The sequence below is a fragment of the Sprattus sprattus genome, assembly GCF_963457725.1.
Source record: "Sprattus sprattus genome assembly, chromosome: 13".
Taxonomy (NCBI): domain Eukaryota; kingdom Metazoa; phylum Chordata; class Actinopteri; order Clupeiformes; family Clupeidae; genus Sprattus; species Sprattus sprattus.
The window spans coordinates 9465828-9486827 of record NC_137911.1 but is presented as its reverse complement, the minus strand read 5'-3'; the positions used below and the strand labels follow the sequence as shown (position 1 = coordinate 9486827).

Sequence of the window (21000 nt, the reverse complement as noted above, 5' to 3'; positions counted from 1 at the left end):
GTCACGTCGCCGCGTTCCTGCAAATTGTGTGGGGGGGGAGGTTTTGTTGGACGTGGGCTTTGGGTGCTTGTGGAGTGGGTATTGTGTGATGCGGTGAAAAGTACCATGCAAAACTTTATTTAATTTTGAGATAATGTGAGAATGTGGAATGGGGTGACTTTAGCAGTGCCAAGACGCAGCAAGCACCGTACAACTAACCCAAGAAAAAATTACAACCAGGGATAAGATCCAGTCCTTAAATCCAATCCTTAAAAAGACTTTCAGAAATGAAGGTGGTGTTCAATTAAGCAATAAGGTTCGAGAGGCAGTACTGTATCGTCAATAATGTACTTGTTCGAGGGTGTTGTTAGGCCCGACGCGCAGCAGTACATTATTGACAATACAGAACTGACTCGAGTACCTTATTGCTTTTTTAACACGGTTGCCAGCAAGTAAAATTAAATTATAAACAGTAAGCTGCCTTTCAGCACAAAAAAGTTCTAGCCACCAAACATTGTGTATCGCATTTCAGTAGCCTAGAGAAAATAGTCCCCCTTTGTGTGGCTGTTGCTATGCAACAGACAAACAGCATTGGGAAGGAACGTCACGTCTGTTAGCCTAGAACCAAGTTTGTTGATGATTAGCTAGGAGATCGCCATTGATCTTGCACCATTTTATTCATTCACATTGCTCATTTTATAAAGTTGCCATTAAAATAACAAAAATGACAATGGGACCCTTTCAACTTTGTTAATATTTGTTTATATTGATTTGGATATCGCCACTAACTCTGAGGGAGGCGTGTGAGAGCAACCTTATACTTATTAGCAGCGAGGCTAGCTAGCTACTATGTGTTTCAATGGATTTTTTCGTCTAAGCGTTAGCAACAACCTACAAATAATATTCGAGAGCTTAAGTCAAGACCTACAATACTCTACAACATTCGTGTAGCACATTAACAACTAACCGAGTCAATGTAGACATATAAAAAGTCGTGTAGATAGCTTAATTCACATAAAATATTTCCCACTATCAGGCTCCCAAGACGGCGCCATCTTGGTTCGATTTCGAAGCTACTGTTATTTCGAGTGCATACTGATATGGAACACTCAGGTAAATGTAAACAGGTCGTACCGTACCTTTATCGTTGATTAAAGTACACCCCGTGACTCACTCTCAGAATGCTTGATTTCATCTACACGTGTTATAAATGTGTGTAAGGAATTGTTGTAAACAGACCTTGATGGCCACCTGCATGGCTGAGTTCTCCCCATTCATGCCCAGGGCCTGGCCTTCATACACCTCTCCAAAGGCACCGTGACCAAGAGCCCTGAAGACACAAAACACATACACAACGAACACACAGAGAGAAGAACAGAGACACAAAGAAATGAGGAATTTTAAGAAAGGTCATCATAGAAGCACTACGCCATGAGACTCATCACAATACCATTCAGGTATGGAGAAAATGGAGCTGAACTCGCTGTCTAGGTTTTCTTCATTGTTCTTAAGTAATGTGTTAGTTAGCATGAAGAGCGCATAAACTAAAGCATTGAACTGAGCTTCTCAATTCTGTAAGGCTCCAGTCCCAGTGGCATGTACGGCAGTGAATCTGCAGCATACCTGAGCAAGGTGATGTTCTTGCGCGGCACCTCCTTGAGGTCGTTGAGCGAGGCGGCCTTGCCGGCGAAGCAGTAGTTAGGGTTGTAGTCGGTCATGATGGTGGAGGAGCGGATCTTGCTCAGCTTGTACTCCGGGCTCTGGAGCCGTACCCTGACCGCATGCAGGTGGTTCTTCTTTCGGTAGTAGACTATCGAGGGCGAGAGACACAGAAGAACGACACTGGTTCAGTGGGCTGGGCCCAGTTTTACCACATCTGAAGACTTTGCAGAAAGCAATGAGCCACAAACTGAAATCGCAGTGTACATTTTGGCATGTCTTTGCTCGGTAATGAGGTTAATGAAGAGATAAAGTTGAGGTTTGGACCGATTCCTGGGCAATTAAAAAGAGGAGGTATCGTTTTCATTCTGAGACTTAGGCCTCATAACTCCGGAGATGGTTGCAGTTCTAGCCAAGTTGTAAATCAGAAACAAAATGGGGATAAGACCAACATAAATTGTGATGAGCCTTCAGCTAAAACCAAAATGTTGCTATACACAAGGATAGTGTCAACACTAACCTGAAGATCCAGATAATACATTGTTAACAAGTAGCTCTTACTGCACAAAAGAAAAAAGTAATCCTTGAATTAGAAAAATAAAGAGGAAAAACTAATCTAAAACTGATTTATCGTCGTGTAGAAACAGACACTCTGAAGGTCACTGTAATTTGTTTGTGGGGAGTCTCATGCAAGCATGCGTATGCACTGTATATCAAACACAGTTTTGTTTTCGGCCTTGCAAATACATTATATACACCTGAAAGGAAAACATTTAATTGTATTTCACTCCATTCTATTCTATTCTACCCAACCTAACTTCCTTATTATAGTGAAACACCAGGTGCCTAAAACTAATTTTCTAGCCAACCAGAGTCTGCAGCAGTTGAATACTGAAGCACACAATACACTCAGCTTTCTGATTTTGTCCTCGAGGTATCAGGTGATTTCATAGCATAGGTGTATTCCTCTTATTACACATGGCAATATGACAGGCTGCATTCAACCAGTAAAACCGACCCTAAGTGCCAAACTAGAACGGCAGCATTAGATTGGCAGTTGGTCGTTAGTCTGAGGCTGTGGTTGAGTCTAAAGCATGATAGGCACATGTGCGTTTATAGATTCTCTGTCCGTAGCAGAAATGGAAAGGTTCCGGTTCAGAAAGTCCTCAGAAAGAGTGTTTGGCCTCTCCACACACTGAGCCAACTGATTGCACCTCAGGTCCAGTCAGTTAGCAACATTAACCTACGAACCATTGTCAGTGTGCAGTGAGGAAAGCTTACAGCCTGCACTCTTTAATGTTAAAATCCCCAAACACTTAGTCTAGACATTTTAGAGAGATTTCTGAAGACCACTCTTTGATCTTTTCTTTTCGACTCATTGTTGGTGTTCTTTCTGAACCGGACCCTTACGCCTCTGTTCCAAGGCTGGGCGGAGCGTCGGGGACTCACCCTCCGTGGAGGCGGCCCACAGCCCCAGAGCAGGTTGGTAGTCTGCCGGGGAGGGGGGAGGGGCGCTGCGTGCAGGTGAGAGGAGGTTGAGGTCCCCTGCGTGCCGTTGAGCCGCCGGCACAGGAGCGGCCCGCCAGAAGAGCTGGACTCGGGTTGGGTAGGGGTTTGGGTAAGGGTTGGGTGGAGGGGTCAGGGGGTTAGGTTTGGGAATGGGGGGGCTGGGGTAGGGTGAGGAGGGAAGGGGAGCGCCGTGTACAGACTACCAACCTGCTTGGGAGGAAAGCTCAGGTGAAGAGACACTGTTATCCACCTTTATGACTTCTCATAAGTTTTACTCCAAGTTCTCAATACTCAAAGCAGTGACTGGTGGTGGCAAAATGACCGGTGCGTGAGCGCAGCTATGCAAGAGAATATTAGAACAGGAAAGCTCCTTATGTGTCAACCAGGAGAGGACGGCATGCCATGACCATGTGGTGTGTTTTATCTGTGTGTGTCTATGTGTCACAGTGTGATAGTCTGTCAGTTTAATGTTAATATGCGTGAAAGCGTACAATATGTGTGCTTAGTTAGTTAGGTTCCACAACAGCCTCGTTAGTCTGTGAGACAAAGGACAGTGTTAAGACACAACGGCCACCATAAGCAGCGAGAGCATGCTAATAGCCTGTAGTATGTCAGACCACATTCAGTTACCTCTCATAAAGAAGGCCATCTCAGGAACCATTCAGAAGGACCTGTACCCAAGCCTCGAGTCTAAAACACTGGACTCCAACCAGTGAGTCTTGCTTGAGAAAATATCTTACGCTAAAGTTCACTGATGATTCAGTCTTGACTCTCCAAGTTTCACAATTTGTATTTGTTGATTTTATTTAATATGGAGGATTACACAGTGAGTCTTTGCACAGTATTTGTACAGGTATGTATTGGGTCAAAATGACGGTATGCAGTCATTGAGTCAACACAGAGATTCTTGACCAAACAATAACACAAAGACAGACATAAATACTTGTGATCATCGCCCTCGTGGACAAAGGGCTTTCTTTAAATTCACATCAGTAGAAGCACCCTAAAAGTCCATAGTCCTAAGGCCACATTATCTCATCTTTGACAAAACAAACAAACCAACAAACCCAGAATATTAAGCAACCATATGAAGCTCACTGCTTTAAAAGAACTAAACTGAGGCTCACGCACTCTCACACTCCCAAAACCAGGCACGTGGCAGCAACGCTGTGAAGCCTCACAGTTCAACTGGATGGGTGTAAAGTCTAAACGGGCATTGGTTTGGGGGGGAAAACAGGAAATGTCTACTCCAGTCTTCCACCTCATGTTTAACAGAAAAAAAGTTCACATTTTTGGGGACAGTTCACCAAGAAATGCTCATAGTTCCCTCGCCGTCCTTTGTCTTGAGATGAATGTTGGCTCTAAAACACTATGATTTCGCTAACATAAAACATCCAAGCAGCTTCAGTAGCCCACTGGAAAGACTACAGTTATGGTGTTCTATTATGTAAATATATCCTTACTTTTCATCTATAATATTTCCAAAGCATTTGTACATATTTTTAATGTACAAACAAAGATTAATAGCAGATTGAATCCATATTCCCTAATAATTCCTTTTAAAGACATCTTGTGCAACACTACTTAGATACAGTAGGTGATAAAATATGCGATAAAGCACTGTAAATCATGTTATTCTATTGAGTATGTAATGCTGATAGACGATGATACACATAAGTTTAAAAGAAGAGCTATGATGTATACATATCACCAATGTGTAGAATCTGGGAGGTTGTGTTTTTTGTTGGGGTTTTTTGGTGTCAGGCATGCATGAAATACAAAAACAACGGAAATTCCTCTCTATAGCCTTTGCTTTGGCAAGAAAGCCTTTAACTTAAAGTGCTTGTGTGAAATTTGGGCCTGAATACACACAGTCATCCCTTAAAAGCCCTCTAAAAATCCTTTTGACGTCACAGTTGAAAAACTTTCCACAATTGTTTTCTTCTCTAAATTAGCTCATTATCTTGAGGGGTGTGGGTGATAATGCCCAAGGGCTTGTTAGCTGAATAGGTTTTTGTCAATGCACTTCTCCAACAACATGGATACATACTGTAAAATCAGCTCCAAGGCAACTGTGATTTTCCTGAAAACGTCACAAAGGATATTAAAGAGCTAAACTGTTCTCTCTGACTCACTGTTGACTTCAGTTGTACCCATGTATTCTCACCTCACTGCTTTCCAACCCCTTGCAGTGATTCTTTCATTCTATCCTAAAACCTTAAAATAAAGTGGCAACACAGTGGCAAACACCCTTGTAGTTCCAGGAGAGCCACTGAGAATATAAAAAAAAAGCAAACAATTCTGATAATGTTCCACCCCAGGTCGTAATCTACAACCATCAATTTGTCTCTGCACGACAAGCACATCCGAAAATATCTCATCCATTTGTCTGTACAGAAGCAGAGGCAGCTTAGATGGTGGCAGAGTGCAATGCATCCACAATAGTGTGTTTTCTTTAACAGGGCAATACACAGAGAGAAAAGTCCCCGTCTTACAAGAGCCGAGAGCCCTGGGCCACTCGCACTCCCCGTCAGAGGCGGTGGAAGGTGGAGGGCACAGAGTTGACACAGAACTGGAAGAGTCTCTTACTGAGGGTGAGGCTGGCGCAGGTGAGCACGATGCCTGTCACCACGGTGGACGCCACCACGGCCAGGATCAGCGACAGCGACAGGTGCCCGTCTGGCACGGGGACCGGCGGAGACACTGACGGGTCAAACGTGAGAGAGACAGAGGGTGGGAAGAGGTAGAGACACAGGTAAAGCACACGTGCCATGGCATAGGGGCAACATTACAACCTGCCACAAACATGCTGCAAAAATGTCCATTTCAGACCATGGAAAATGAATCTAGGGCCTGAAATCTTTAAAGAAGAAAACATATTGTCTTAGTTTCTAAATCTCCTAGTCTCCAAATCACAGAGGGAATTTTCATCCATAAATTGAGGGAATCAAGGACTTTATTAGATGTTCAAGGTGCGTGATACACTTCTACAGTATTTCACCATGTAGAACAATCCGAGTTCAAATAAACATGATCTGAGACTGACTGGTCTGTGCTCTTTATGAGCGTAGCTACCTATGCAGGAGACGTTGTCCGGGGCCAGGACCTCCTCGTTGTGGCACATGCAGAGGATGAGCCTGGTTTCATCGTCATGCTTGCAGCTCTGCGTCTGGCAGTGGCTGCAGTTCAGATGCACCTCGATCTCAGCTTCCCCGTGGCTCTCCATCGCTACCGACAGACACAGGACACAAAGATGGCAGAGTTAAAAAACAACAGCTCCAGCACTCAGCTGTTAGCAATGCCATAAGGATAGGAGTTCAAAGCAATAGCATACTGTAACTGTTGCTCGAAGAATGTCTCATGATGCACCAATGAAATTAATGTATGTGTACATTTCTATGAAAAGCAAGCATGGCGACCAGTAGTTTGTTGTTGCTTTTACTGCCAATTTAGGCAATGAAATGTTCCTGATAGAAAATGGGAGGGTTTGAAGATCACATTAAGATCACAATGTCTAAATTAGGTCTTTATTTAGTCTTTTGATGCACTTTTATGGAATAAACATGAAGACACTCGAGCTGGCATGTTTTTACAATCTCATGGCACCTTCTCCAACGAATCGCATGAGGCCTTAAATTACTTTCACACAAGGTACCTCCTGACACGCATCATGTCTCTTACTCAATTTGTGTCTTGTGCCTGAGAAACACCAGTAGACAAACACGCACACGCATGCATGCACACACACACACACACACACACAAAGAAAGAGGTTGAGAAAGAATCCTCATACACGCACATGCAAACACACACATACACATACATACATACACACACACACACACACTCACACACACCGACAGACACACACACAGACAGACACACACACACAGACACACACACAGACAGACACACATACACACACACACACACACACACATAGACAGACACCCATACACAAAAGAAAAACTCACCTGCCAAAGGCTGTAAAAATATCTCGCCACTGGGGTGAACATAAGAGACACCATCTTGCCCATCTGCTGTGATGTCATCAAACAGAGTTGAATCCCCACCTGAATTGATGTTCAAAACAACCAGTTATATCTTGAATAAACTAAGAATATTTGTAGAGATCTATGCTTCCATAAATAGAAATTATTAACAAAGTTCAGAGAGTGAAAGATCAGATGCAAAACTTTTACTAAACAACTCTAGTGCCTCTAGGACAATTTGTGAAGTGCAAGCCTGTTGGGTTGTGGAGGCACTACAGAATAGATGTTTTTATATCAAACCTTATGGCGGGTATACACTGTGCCATTTTGGCCAGACGAAAGATGACTAATGTGAAAGAAATGTGGCGATATCTTTCTCCGTGGCTCAAAAGCGGTGGTCCTTTGACAAAATTCTCACAGTGTCAGAAACTTAGGATGACCATCTCACATAATGTGACTGCTACAACCTATGTCTAACCAACCAATAGGAATGCAGCATGACATGACACAATGATCAACGCAAAACTGGCACCAAACCCAAATGTTATAGATGGAGGTAAATTGTGCAAAAACGAAATGTTTGGGATTCCACAAAGAAAAAAAATTGTGATGAGTTGTGGCAGCAGAAGCCTTGTTAGTATGATGTGTCTCCCACCATGACCACGCCAAGTAAAACATGCATTGGAAAGAAATAGCTGAGTAATTGCGGCTCCTGGTCTATGAGGTTTTAAGGCTTTCCCTCCCCATTGACTTGGGTCGTAGCTTTCGTAGCCTATGATTCAGTAGGTGTTCATCACCGTACCGTCTACATAAATCAATTGTTGCAATCTCAGTCTGTTGGAGCCTTAAGTCACCACTCACAATCACGACTTGAAAAAAAAAATATTTAATTCCTGAAAGGTTTAAATTATTTTTTAAAGCTGATGCTTTTAACACTTGATCCTCAGGGCAACCAACACTCAGGATCTCTCCTCTCAAAGAGTGCACTTCATCACATACTTAAACCGTCACCTTTTACGGGCAACCAAGTGATCTGTTGAACATGAGAGTAAAGCCTCTACTTCATCTACTACGTCTATACACAAATGATTTCAATAAATTGTAGCACCTCAAAACAGCAGGATGTGTGAGTCTAAAATGAAATATGTTCCATAAATACGACACATCGTTCGAGCAGGGTGCGAATTCCTCAGTCTGGTCTCCTCTCTCACAATCCCACGTCTCGCTCAATGAGACTCATTGTTGTCTCCTCATTCTTCAAATGACATTTCCCCCTCAGGGGGTTTCACCCTCTTATGCCCTGTCAATAGCATAGCATAACCCACGCTCCCCTGATCAGGATGTTTCCGTGGTCAAGCTGAACAGGTCCTAATGTGGTTATGGCCACAGCTGCCCCGTCCGCACAAGGCCCAGTCTGTCTCAGCCATATCCCATAATTACCCTTCTACAGAGTGGGGTATCTGTTCTGCCATTGGGGTATGTATGGAGGGGCAGAACAGTCAATAAAAAAGGACCTATTTGTCTTCCCATCTGACTTCTTTCAGGTATTGGCATCATGTTGAACTTATTACGGAGGGATGTTTCCGGCAGTCTGCCCTAACAAACACACAAAGCCAGCGAGCTTGAATGTGTTCTTTGCGGAATGTGGGCACATTCCTCAGAAAACTCTTTCCAAGGATGCTTTTCCCAAGACTTGAGGGGATATTGTGTGTTTCTACTGTTTTCAGATTATATGTACTTTATTTAATTAGTACATGTGTGTGTGCACATGTGTTTACATTTTCATTTACATTTAGTCATTTAGCAGACGCTTTTGTCCAAAGCTTTTGTCCAAAGTGTTACTGTGGTTGTGTGTGTGTGTATGTGTGTGTGTATGGTGTGTGTGTGTGTGTGTGTGTGTGTGTGTGTATGTGTGTGTGTGTGTGTGTGTGTGTGTGTGTGTGTGTGTGTGTGTGTGTGCGTGTGTGTGTGCGCGTGTGTGTGTGCGCGTGTGCGTGTGTGTGTGTATGGTGTGTGTGTGTGTGTGAGTGTGTGTGTGTGTATGTGTGTGTGTGTGTGTGTGTGTGTGTGTGTGTATGGTGTGTGTGTGAGTGCGCGTGTACACCTGTTCATCACATAAGCCCAAGCTCATCAGACTTACCTCTGTATCCAGCTCCACCCCCGCCGGCAGTGCAGGCACCTCCTCCACCTCCGAACCCTCCGAAGGTGTCCCAGCTCAGTCTGGAAAGCGCCCTGGGGCAGGATGAGCCGCCCTCTGACCCCTCCGCCAAGGACTTGCCTGCCCAGACCGGTGTGGTGGTGTCCCTCCAACCACCTCCGCCTCCTGAGGGAGCAGAACAACACCACACTCCTCTCAGACCCTTTCAACACCCTCTTCACCCAAGCTGGGGAGAAGTCCCAACATTATCTGTCCAAAGTTCTTTCAATTCAATTCAATTGTATTCATGTATATAGTTCCATTAACAATTGACATTGTCTCAAGGCTCTTTACAGAGCCCACGGCCTGAACCCTCTAGTGTAAGCACATGGAGCAAACCCTTCCCCATATACTGTACAACACATCATGATCTTGTGTTCCAGGGAGCAGTACACACAAATGTGTCATAAGCCTCTTCTAAATGATGAGGCATATGCTCCCACACATCTAGCCATCTGTGGACAGAGGCCCTTTTCCTCCACTTCTCCTCCAAAGCAAGTGGTTGAGAGGAATCAATAAATCAAGTAGGAGCTCTCTTAGTACTAACTGCTCTGCTCTGCTCTGCTCTGCTCCTCATTGTGCCCAGACTGTGGCTCCTGTCTGACAGATGAGTGGTGCTGGACCGTGTCTAAGTCAGGCCTAATCTCTCACACCCACTTGCTCTTCTTTAGCAGCAGTAGCAGCCTCTATCAAGAGCTTAATCTGTGCTCTCGTGTGTCCTAATGAGGTGCATCGTCCCCAAACTGGGAACACAAATCGTCATGGGGATTTGGGGTTTAGAGCAAACATAAAACTTGGGTGGGGGGAGGGATTAGCAGTGTGTGTGTGATGCACCTGCATTTATTGTACGTGTGTACTTATTTATTGTATGTGTGTATGTGTTTGTCGCACCAGCTGACCTGCTGCCCCTGTTCTCCCATTATGACAGGGCGCTGCCGTATCATTCTCGTACTGCTCCAGAGGGATCTGGTCCAGGCTGCTCTCCGGGTCCTCCAGGTAGGCCTTGCCTCCCCCTCCAGCCGCGATCAGCAGAGGCATCAGCTCCCCATTCACCATCTGTGCAAAGGACACCCATGAGACCCAGAGGTTCACTGCCAAGACAACCACTGGATTTCACTGAAGATGACATCAAATCCCATCCCCTCAGTCTTCTGCCAACCACTCATCTTCCCTCAGTGTATGAAAATGAAGAGCCACAGGCTCCCTCAGATAATCACTAATCAGTTCAGGATGTCTCATAAATGCTCCTGGGAATGATTACTTAGTATCTTGTCACACTGGCCCCAGAGCCATTCCCACATTGGATCAGCTATGGTAAAAAAAAAGAAAACTTTGTCTAGGGCCAATATCCTGAGAAGATTTACAGAAGCCGCAGGGTAAAGAATGCCCCACTGCCAACTTCTTCTCCTAGCACTAGGCATCCCAATTTATGTCAGCTCTGCCCTTGGTTCTGTAAGTTCATATTTTGGTTTGTTTGAGGATCTGTAGGTTTATATAGGGGATCTGTAGGGTTATATGAGGTTTTTACCTAGTTTATCTTTGCGCCTTCAGAATTTAGCATAATCTCTTGAATTGGATCCATACATTATTGAAAATAGCTTATATAAATAGCATATACTTTGTTGTTTTTGTTTTTGTTTGTACTACTGCTTTAAAGAATGGCTGTTGAACCGTCAGGGGTTTGTTCTCACTTTAAAGATGTATGTGGCTCCACCTCCGCCCCCTCCTCCTCCGACCCACTCTCCGTCCTTCCCTTCTTTGGCGAAGCTGTCCTCGATCACAGATGACTCGCCCAGACAGATCTTCTGGGTCAGAGGGTTTCTCTGTCAAGACGCAGAGGAGAAGGAGGAGGAACAGAAAGAAATGTTCAAAGTCAGACGGACAGGAGATCAATGTGAACATGTGAGAGGTAAACGTGAAAAACTAAATATCTATATATATATATATATTTCCTTTTATTTATTGCTAAGTCATCGCTTTTACAAACACACTAACGGACAAACACATGCGCACACACACACATGTGCTTGTTACACATCGGCCTGGGGTGAATATGGTTTTGCTATGGAGGTTGAAGGTGTTGCATCATAGATGAGGTCTCTGAGCAAAGCTCAAATCAACATCCTCAAGTGCTTCAGGATTTTTAGGAGAGGTGGATCAATGAGGAAGGACTTGCTTACTGATTTCAGCTGACTCTTATATGCTTTAACTAAGAACAAGAAAAAACATACTTCTTTTCCACACATGAATGTTCATTAAGTGCGTATTAAGCCTGTTTGACACGTATAGTATACTGTACGTACATCATAAATGTGTTAAAAGTCTCAATATTTCAGTAGAAATTCTTGAAGCAAACGTCTATACATTCCCAATATACAAGATGACCTAGGTTTTATCTCTCCACCCCCCACAGGGTAACACTCACCCCAGGGCAAGCATCCTCCCCCTGATGTCCCACCAGGATGTGCAAGATGTCTCCCTTCTCCAGGGGAAAGATGGCGATGATGATGACACCGTGCGACCGTTTGTTGTGGTTCTTGGCACCTTTGCCCCCTGCTGCACCATACGCTGATATCCTTCAGGGTCAAGAGCAGCCCGGACACAGAGGAAAAAGAAAAATCCACAAACAACCAAAAAATAAATACAAACACTCACTCTCACGTCACTCTTCAAGCACCTCTATCCTCCGCAGTGAGCCGAAATTAAAGGTGTGTGGATAGGAGTTTAATTTCCGGCGGTGCAAAGTTGTGGTGCAGAACCAAAGGGCTGACAAAATGAATCTATCATCATGAGTGCGAGAGCCAGATGCTGCAGGGCCATATGAGAGCCTGTGACTAACCGGGCTCAGGAATCGCAATCACATGCACCGCACTTACCAGTTTGCACTTTAGCGCCGATGGCTGTTCCACGGATAGAACCATCTGTGGCAGAATTGGGGTTGCAGAGATGAAGTGATTGGGTGTATGTGTTTGTGTCTGTGCATGCGCACGCATGTGTGTGTGTGTGTTTGTGAGAGAGAGGGAAAGAGAAAGAGAAAGAGAAAGAGAAAGAGAAAGAAAAAGAGAAAGAGAAAGAGAAAGAGAAAGAGAAAGAGAGAGATGCATGCACATGTATACTGGACAGTATATCTAGTCAAACAGACTTGCAAACATCTAAGGCTGAGCGAATCATTTGAGTGAGATCCCATGACAACCTTGGAAATGGTAATGAATCAGTTTAAAAGTGAATCACTGACAGACATAATTGCTCTCTTGTAAATACACACATACAGAAACACGCAACACTTTCCTGCTATCTACAGAGAGGGATGTTTACCATCTTGTCCATTCCATGTACAGCTAATGATGACGCAAGACATTTTGCATTACTAAACAGAGACAGCACAAACCTGTTTCTATTGAGACCTACTAGTGTCTCTGGCCAACTCACAGTTGATTCACATGTTGTTACTCACAGAGTGGGTCCATTTTGAATGGAGAGGAAAATACCAACGTTGCTCACAGAGGTTACAGCACTGTTAAAATGATACTGCGACAATCACATATCCCATGAGTCTGCCTGTGGTTCATTCAGGGTACACTTTGAGAACAGGTAAGGTTTTGGAACTGCTTCATTCAGTTCCTGTTGTATGTGTGAAACACAATAAGTGCACAAAAAAGCCACACAAAGACACAAAACAGTCTGTATGAGCTCTGCCAAGCAAACTCAGGTGTGATCTATTAGAAGGGGAACGTCCTTGTGTTGGAGAGTGAGAGGGTGAGTAGGCAAGTGCACACTCTCAAGAGCAGGTTACAGTGGCACCCACTTCTATCAGATGCTACCCCACTTGAATGTGATGCTACCCACTCGTATCTGTTAGTACCCACTTGTATGGGAAGGTACCCACTTGTATCTGTCGGTGGCGGGAACTCTCCATTTCTGCACACCCTTGAGAGGGCCCTCCTTGATGACCCCCACGCTGACATTGGTGTTGCGGTAGGCGTTGTCACACTGGGCTTGGGTTGGGCCCCGGGGCCCGCTGGCTCCACAGGAGGTGAACCACCAGGACATGAGAGACACTTCTGAGAACACAACCACCAGGACATGAGAGACACTTCTGAGAACACAACCACCAGGACATGAGAGACACTTCTGAGAACACAACCACCAGGACATGAGAGACACTTCTGAGAACACAACCACCAGGACATGAGAGACACTTCTGAGAACACAACCACCAGGACATGAGAGACACTTCTGAGAACACAACCACCAGGACATGAGAGACACTTCTGAGAACACAACCACCAGGGAGTGCTTAGAGATGATAACATTGACAAATAGAGCTGATGACATTTGGGGCACTAAAGAGAGAACCTTCAGTTTGTAATTGCAGTTGAAGTTTAATTTTCTGTAATGCTCTGAATTATGAACTATAATTAAGATTAATAAAGAGCACCCCTCATATCTAGAATTACCAGAAAGGGTATATAAGACATCTCCACAGATTTGCAATCCATCTACTAAAGTTTTTCTCTATCTAGATACATTTTTTGATTCAGAATCAGTGGGAATTCTACTAATAAGAAAAGCATATTTGATGCCATCTTTGGCTGCTGTCAACACCCCCCACACATTTTATGGAAACCACAGAAAAACTATCAATGAATTGTTGTAAAGTACAACTGTTACTTTCTGTGCTACTCCCCAACCATTACTTTTTCTTTCCATCATATGATAAAAATGGGATTGGAGGTTGATTTATCCACGAGGCATTATTTTTAAAGGGCATGCACACAGATAAAAGCTTGGCAACAGAACTATCTCAGTGTATTATCGTCCATTCAAATGCTACGAGAACAGAAATCAAAGTTTAAAAAGTCATTAACAAAAGTCATAAACAAGCATTTTCAGATACAGAACTCATAGTGAAAGAGTTATTTCTGGCTGTAGATGGGTGAGCCTGGTTAACATTACATACATTGCCATCCTTTGTGCAAATGCTTTTTAACAACAGGAGCAGGAATCATATTCTACACTGCTTGCTTTTTCTCCATTCCTTTCTTTTTGCCTCCAGCTGTAGGAGGCCACAGTATCACTTCACTAAAGCCCCCTCATTTTTCACAGACTAGGCTGAGGAAGTACAGAGGAGAAATCCAAAACAGAGACTGACTGGCGGCGACCTGAGAATGCTGACCCCACTCGTTAATGAGCCATTAGTTCGGCCTCGTCTTAGGTTGACATCATTGTCTCCAATTAGTCCTTTGACCCGTGTCAAGCTAAAAGCTCTTTTGCTGTGCTGTATTAAAACACATTTGCTGTTACAGTGTAAATCATTAAACTCAATTAACCCATATTTTGAGTGGTTTGTAAAAGTACAATTCATACCCGAGGTTCTTTTAAGAATAGCATGTTTTAAAATATGCTTACACAGTATCACACATTTGACTTTTGGGTGGCGTCTGTATGCAGAGTTACATCTTCAAGTAATCCCACCAAAATGAAAAGAGCTTTGACTTGGCAGCTAAATGGTTCAAGTATTGCCAAGAGACCATAAATATATAGGGATTCCCACTGTGTAAATCCTTCACATATTCCTCATTTGGTTTCGGCTCCATTGCACTTAGTTCATCTTTCATGCCCCAGGATGAAGGACGTCGTGTTGAGAGATGGTTTTACCTGATGAGGAAGGCTCAGGAAGTGGGCTGAAGAAGTCCAGATCACTCATGGACTCCAGTCCATGCAGAAACCCACTGCCATGCAAGAGCAAGGAGCTGAGATCTTCACACACACACATAGACACACACACACCACACACATAGAGGGAGAGAGCGAGAGAGAGAGATACAGAGATAAATATTATCAAAAACAGTTGTGGTGCTGCTATATTTTAGAACTCTACTATCATAAAACATTTTCGTGATCATGCTGAGAAGCTAGAGAGACAAATGACCGGAGAGAGCTATCAGGAGGGCATTTCCAGGCTGAAAGCCTCAAACTAAACTGATGGGAAGACATAAACATGCAAACCCAGGGAAAGGACGAGGCAAGCAAACCTTGGAGAGAGCAGAGCCTGAGAGTGACAGGAGTTAAAATGATATAGACGGGAGCTCGCAAAAGCATGACAGAGCGATAAAGAAAGTCAAAAAGCCATTTCCTAACAAGGCCTCTCAGGAATTTAACGTTCACCCTCGATAAGGACCCCAAAGCCCAACGCCAACCCTTGTCGATTAACACATTAAACTACCAATGGGGTGCCTAAATTCTGCTGTCCCGCAATGTTCCTGGCCTGCGACTCATTAGGAAACCCTGGTGACAGTCTCTACGGGTGAGCCAGGTTCCAGCGGATGTTCGCCAAGGGGCGCGTCCTTATACGAGTGTTGACGAACAATGGCGACACCAGTGCTTAATTGCGCGAACGTTAGCATCGCGGAGTCACGGCCTCGCCACATGCACAGCTGGTTGACAATCCACGTCCATGGCATCTGCATTTACGAGGATTTTTTTTGGGATTGCGGCAGCGGGGAACGCCACCAGCGCCGGCATCTTTCACAAACAATCGGCCGAGTCCTACATCATCAACTCCGCAAGACAGATCTCCTGCTGCTAACTGGAGACAGCGGTTGGGAATCCATTCCCCCAAAGCGGAATGTTTCCTTCTCTTCGAGCCATACCCCACTTGCTCCAGCAAGCCCTCACTTGCACTTGCTTTAACGAGCCATCACTTTTTTGGAGGTCATGACACAGGATCATCTTTTTTTTGCTGCCTTATCTGTCTATCTTCTTATGGAGGAGTACGATCACATATCGATCAGGTGATTAGAACGTTGCTATCTGAAGGTTCCATTTGATGAAGTATTAATAAACTCAAGTGATCGTTTAAAATGGCAGTCAATGTAAATTCTAGATCTACACTATATAATTCTTGCAAAAAACTTTAACAGAAAGTGTTGAAAATAGACTGCACATGTGTAAGTAACTACTCCAAGTATAATTTTTTCTGCTGATCTCATATTACATGCAATCTAGAGAGTAATCAGTTAACTTACATACTGGCATATGGTGCACTGATGATGGGATAGAAAAAATAGCCCAAAAACAAAGCCTACGCTCACAACGCTAAAGTCATAAAGTAATCATTCATGACTTTATATGAGGCCAGTTTAAGAGCTTTGGTTTGGGGATTCCACTCTAAACACCATTCTCGTCTCACATTTTGTGGCCATTTATTTAGCGATCATATGGTAGTGAAACACAACGTATCACAACAATAGGAGATACCTGATTTAAAACATGCTGCTCCCAGGGTGATGTCATCCAAGGCGATGTCAGCGTATGAGCTGGGCCCCCACTGCGCTCGCACTTTTATGTGGAACCTTCAGCAAACAAGAGATATATTTCTTGCTGAAGCACACATGGTTTTCTTATTGGGATCTACAGGAAATCATTTTACTGCCTGCGTTTTTCAGCCCGTTGACAACAGCCCATCAATAGCAACAAAGCCACTTTATACGTTATGAGTTTTCATTCAAGTTAATGCAAACTGTATGTTCTGGCTGAATTTTGTAAGTGAGAAGCCCATACCCATTGAGGATGTGAGAGATAGGCAGTGTGACCTCTTGCCAGTTGTCCTTCCACTGCCCTGCCCTATCAAACAGGAAGACAGTGGTGCCGTTGGCCTCTACTGAGATCAGGACGGTGCCATTGAACTCTCCATAGAGATACACAGAGAAGCGTAACTGCAAATAACACAAAACAAAACAAAACAGTGACACATCATTAGTGGATAACACAACACAGTAACATCTTATATATATAGATTTTCAGGCTAACAAGATGTAACACATGAGAGTAACAAAACAAAATGTTTCCATATACCCTAAGTGATTTACCTCTGATTTTAATCTAACACTATTCAGGAAAAGCAACAAAAATACTATACACAGTCGATCTGATGCAAGTTTACAAGTGCAGTCCATAATGTGACCTTAATTGTGTGCAACTCTTTATTGTATACAACGTGAAAGCTTCTTCGATTGCGTAACAACGCTCAACGCTTGTGTCAATCGGCACAGACAATTCTAAAGGCAAACTGCATTGTTGAAAATCTCTAATCTGCTGACTTGATAGCATGATGGCAATTTAAACACATGGGCCCTAATTTCATAGATGGGCAATGAGGAAAGCAACGAGCATCAAGCAAAGTCCGACATATGTATCTTGAATTTTGAATGGCAGTGCCTAAAAGAGGCACGCAAGTGTTCAAGGTCTGATCAATGTGTCTTAGAAGATGAACTATGTGTGCAATGTTTTGCAAAAAGTGTTCAGTAAAATTAAAAAACCGAGTCAAAGGCTGAGAATTAGCCTATTTTGGGCATAAAACTGAAACGACCACTGTGGGGCAATGACTTGCGCATTGTGCTGTTAGCTTGTTTTGAGCTATTTGAACATTCACTTCACCAGCCATTTAACACCTTATTACCAGGCAGCCATTACTGGTCACTTACCTGACAGTCCTTTACAGACATGGTGAGAGGGAGAGTGGGGCTGTGCACCATTGCCTCAGCAGCCTCGCGGCTATTCCTCACCCGCAAATACAGGAAGTGACCTGGGAGAGAAGAGGAGGTCGACGGGAAGACGATTGAAACAGTGGAGTGAGGAATTGGACACCAGGTTAATGATGAGGGATAAAAGAGAAGATGAAATTTAAAAAAATGGGAACTGGGGAAGTAAAAGAAATAAAACAAGAGAAGAAAAGAGGGAAAAACAACAACAGAGTAGAGAATATGGGAGGTCATGGGGTGACAGCTCTACCCCTCATCTAGTGATGAAAGGGTGTGTGGCATTCAACTCATCTCGAAGAACTCATCAAGCCAGCTTAGCCGTTAAGCTTTTGAGGTTGAACAAAAACCAGCCAGCCATAAAACATGACACGTAGAACTGCCAAATGCTTTGGAAACCAAAGGAGCACACTTTCAGACAACACTTCATCATACTGGACCACATAGTGTGAAAGGTATTCCTCGACTGCTCCTAAATCTCGATGTGTCCACTTCTTGAAGGACATCTCTTTATTAAGCAGTGATCCCTTCAATCCTTTCCAAGCAAAGATCAGCGCTATCTTCCATAAATGTACCTTTGCAAAAAAGCTTACCGGGCGCGTTGATAAAATACAGCAATGTATCGCTTTTAAGTCTTGTAATCTGAGAAACTTGGAAAGCAGTATACAGGATTAACTTTCCATACACCTCGTCCGTCTCAAATCCCTACGTGATCCTGCTCCCCTTCCTGACTAAAGGTGGACAAACACAGCAGCTATCCTGTATCTCTCTGTCCTGCTCTGGCGGCTTTGCGAACTATGTGTAAGGGAGTAAACGAGGGTCAGACCAGACGTGGCTGAATATTTATTTCTGAAATGATTCAGTGTGTTTTTTTAAAACCGTTCCGGAATAGTTTGAAGCAGCCCTGCGTGGCTCTCTTTAAGATGCTTGTCTTCTTTACTCCATCTCATCTGATTTAGCGGCTATTTACTACGCTCTCTGTGACATTTTTCGCCTCCCAGCGAGGATGAGAGTGATGGCCAGGCTCGCTTGCTAATGAAAAAGGCTAACTTATAATAATTCACACAAAGTATACTGTTCAAGTACAAATAAACGCTAGGAGAAAAATGATCACTGGATAAAATCTACTTTAGGAGAATTATTTTGTCTGTGTAGTTCCAGATAAGAACCTTTGACTGGAGTTTTACTTATTTGTCTACTTTACTTAACTTTGTAACTTTGATCTACCGTAATGTTGTGAACTGTTGCAAAGCAAAGTCTGGCATGGGTCAAATTAAATTAAATCAGTTTCACTCCCCCAGATGTAGAGGAAAATTTAAAAATTTTCAAGAAAAAGACATGCTCTCTCTTTCCTCTCTTCTCTCTGACAACTGTTTACAGAGGCCCTACAGCCTGCTCAGGTTTCACCTTGATGATCAGGGAACTAAATTAGTTTTTCTCACTCGCCTTCTAAAACCTCAAACAAGAACTACTTCATCTGTTGTAGAAGAAGGTTGTGTTACCATGTTAACAGCTGTGTGTGTCAACTGGTCAAAACTGATTTTGAACAGTAAGCTGCACCTTACCACCAAAATACAAACAACATATTTTTGATTCAGCACACACTCAGGTCATGACTGCAAAATAACACAGCTATTTCTCCTCTTGCTAATGTTAGTTTGCTGAACTAATGGGCTAATTCATTAATGTAAATAATTCAACAATTTACAAGCAGGTTTGTGGCACAACATCAGCACAACATAACAAACCCATGAGGAAACCATTCATTATGCTCCTGCTCCCTACTGACCTTGTGTGAGCTGCAGGGTAGTTCCCAACAGGCCCCTGCTGTTGCGCAGTTCATCCCCACTGGTCAGCACCCAGGACGACCGAAGCTCGGACACTGACCATCCACAGGGCCCCCGCTCAAATGAGCAGTGAGCCCCTACAGGCAAGGAGTCTGGAGGGAAAGAGGGAAACAAGGTGTCAGGGGGGTAAAAACGTACGTGGCCAAGAAAAACACAATGCTGTGCAGTCATAATTTCCAGCTGTTTAGCAAAGACAATTACTGGTGGCCATTCAAAACAAACTAACAGAAGACTCACACATGTGCGCAGACACACTCTGCGGCGCTCCAGTGCGGCCTGCTGAAAGTCACTGTGTTGATGTGTGTGTGTGTTTGTGTGTGTGTGTGTGTGTGTGTGCCGAGTGACAGCTCAGCAAGGGACGGGGAGGAATGACGAAAAGGTTTTTTGCTGACGTCCAACCCAGCACTCTTTCAGTCAGTGGCGGGTAGTGTGGCGCAAGTTGCAGCAGATATGGTCCAACTCCAACATCAACACGGTGATTTTCAGCAGGCCACGATGGAACGCGGCAGTGATTTTCAGCAGGCTTTCCAGCACACTCACACACAGACACTCACACACACATGCGCCCACACGCACACAACCACACACACACACACACACACACACACACACACACACACACACACACACACACACACACACACACACACACACACACACACACACACATCGACATAGTGACTTTCAGCAGGCTGCGCTTGAACGCGGCAGTGATTTTCAGCAGGCTTTCCAGCACACTCACACACAGACACTCACACACACATACACACATCAACATAGTGACTTTCAGCAGGTCGCGCCGGAACGCGCAGAGTGTGTGTCGGCGCTTTCGTGGCCTACGCAATCACTTCAGAAGGCGTTTCAAACCCTCGGCCCCAAAGGTCCCATAACTCAGGGCTTTCAATTACCCTTCCAACACACTTACACACACATGCACCCACACGCACACAAGCACACACACAAGCACACACACACACACACACACACACACACACACACACACACACACACACACACACACACACACAAACACACACACACACACACACACACACTCACAAGAACACACACACACACAAGAACACACACACACACGCACGCACATACCGCTCATTTCATTACTAACTGGGCACAGTGGTCTCATTCTGTTCCAGGGCTGAGTATTTCTTATTCTGCTGATGAATGCATTTGATTGAGAGCAAAAATGCTTTTCCGACTAATGGGGGGGGGGGGGGGGGGGAGGGGGGGGGTCTGGCAAGCCAAGCCTGTATCTTTTC

At 44.1% G+C, this 21000-nt stretch overlaps 1 protein-coding gene across 1 annotated transcript in view; it reads right to left on the bottom strand.

Moving 5' to 3' along the window:
* Positions 1-21000, bottom strand: part of ltk (leukocyte receptor tyrosine kinase) — a 304552-nt gene that overhangs the window by 247072 nt on the left and 36480 nt on the right. Inside the window, exons 7-21 of the mRNA XM_080850161.1 lie at positions 19666-19815; positions 17823-17923; positions 16900-17054; positions 16597-16691; positions 14995-15096; positions 13223-13397; positions 11762-11912; positions 11028-11159; positions 10236-10392; positions 9280-9462; positions 7122-7220; positions 6223-6375; positions 5737-5874; positions 1603-1789; positions 1219-1309 (exon numbers count right to left, since the gene is read on the bottom strand). Coding sequence (XP_080706287.1) covers positions 1219-1309; positions 1603-1789; positions 5737-5874; positions 6223-6375; positions 7122-7220; positions 9280-9462; positions 10236-10392; positions 11028-11159; positions 11762-11912; positions 13223-13397; positions 14995-15096; positions 16597-16691; positions 16900-17054; positions 17823-17923; positions 19666-19815 — 2069 coding nt within the window. The remainder of the gene's footprint in view (positions 1-1218; positions 1310-1602; positions 1790-5736; positions 5875-6222; positions 6376-7121; positions 7221-9279; positions 9463-10235; positions 10393-11027; positions 11160-11761; positions 11913-13222; positions 13398-14994; positions 15097-16596; positions 16692-16899; positions 17055-17822; positions 17924-19665; positions 19816-21000) is intronic.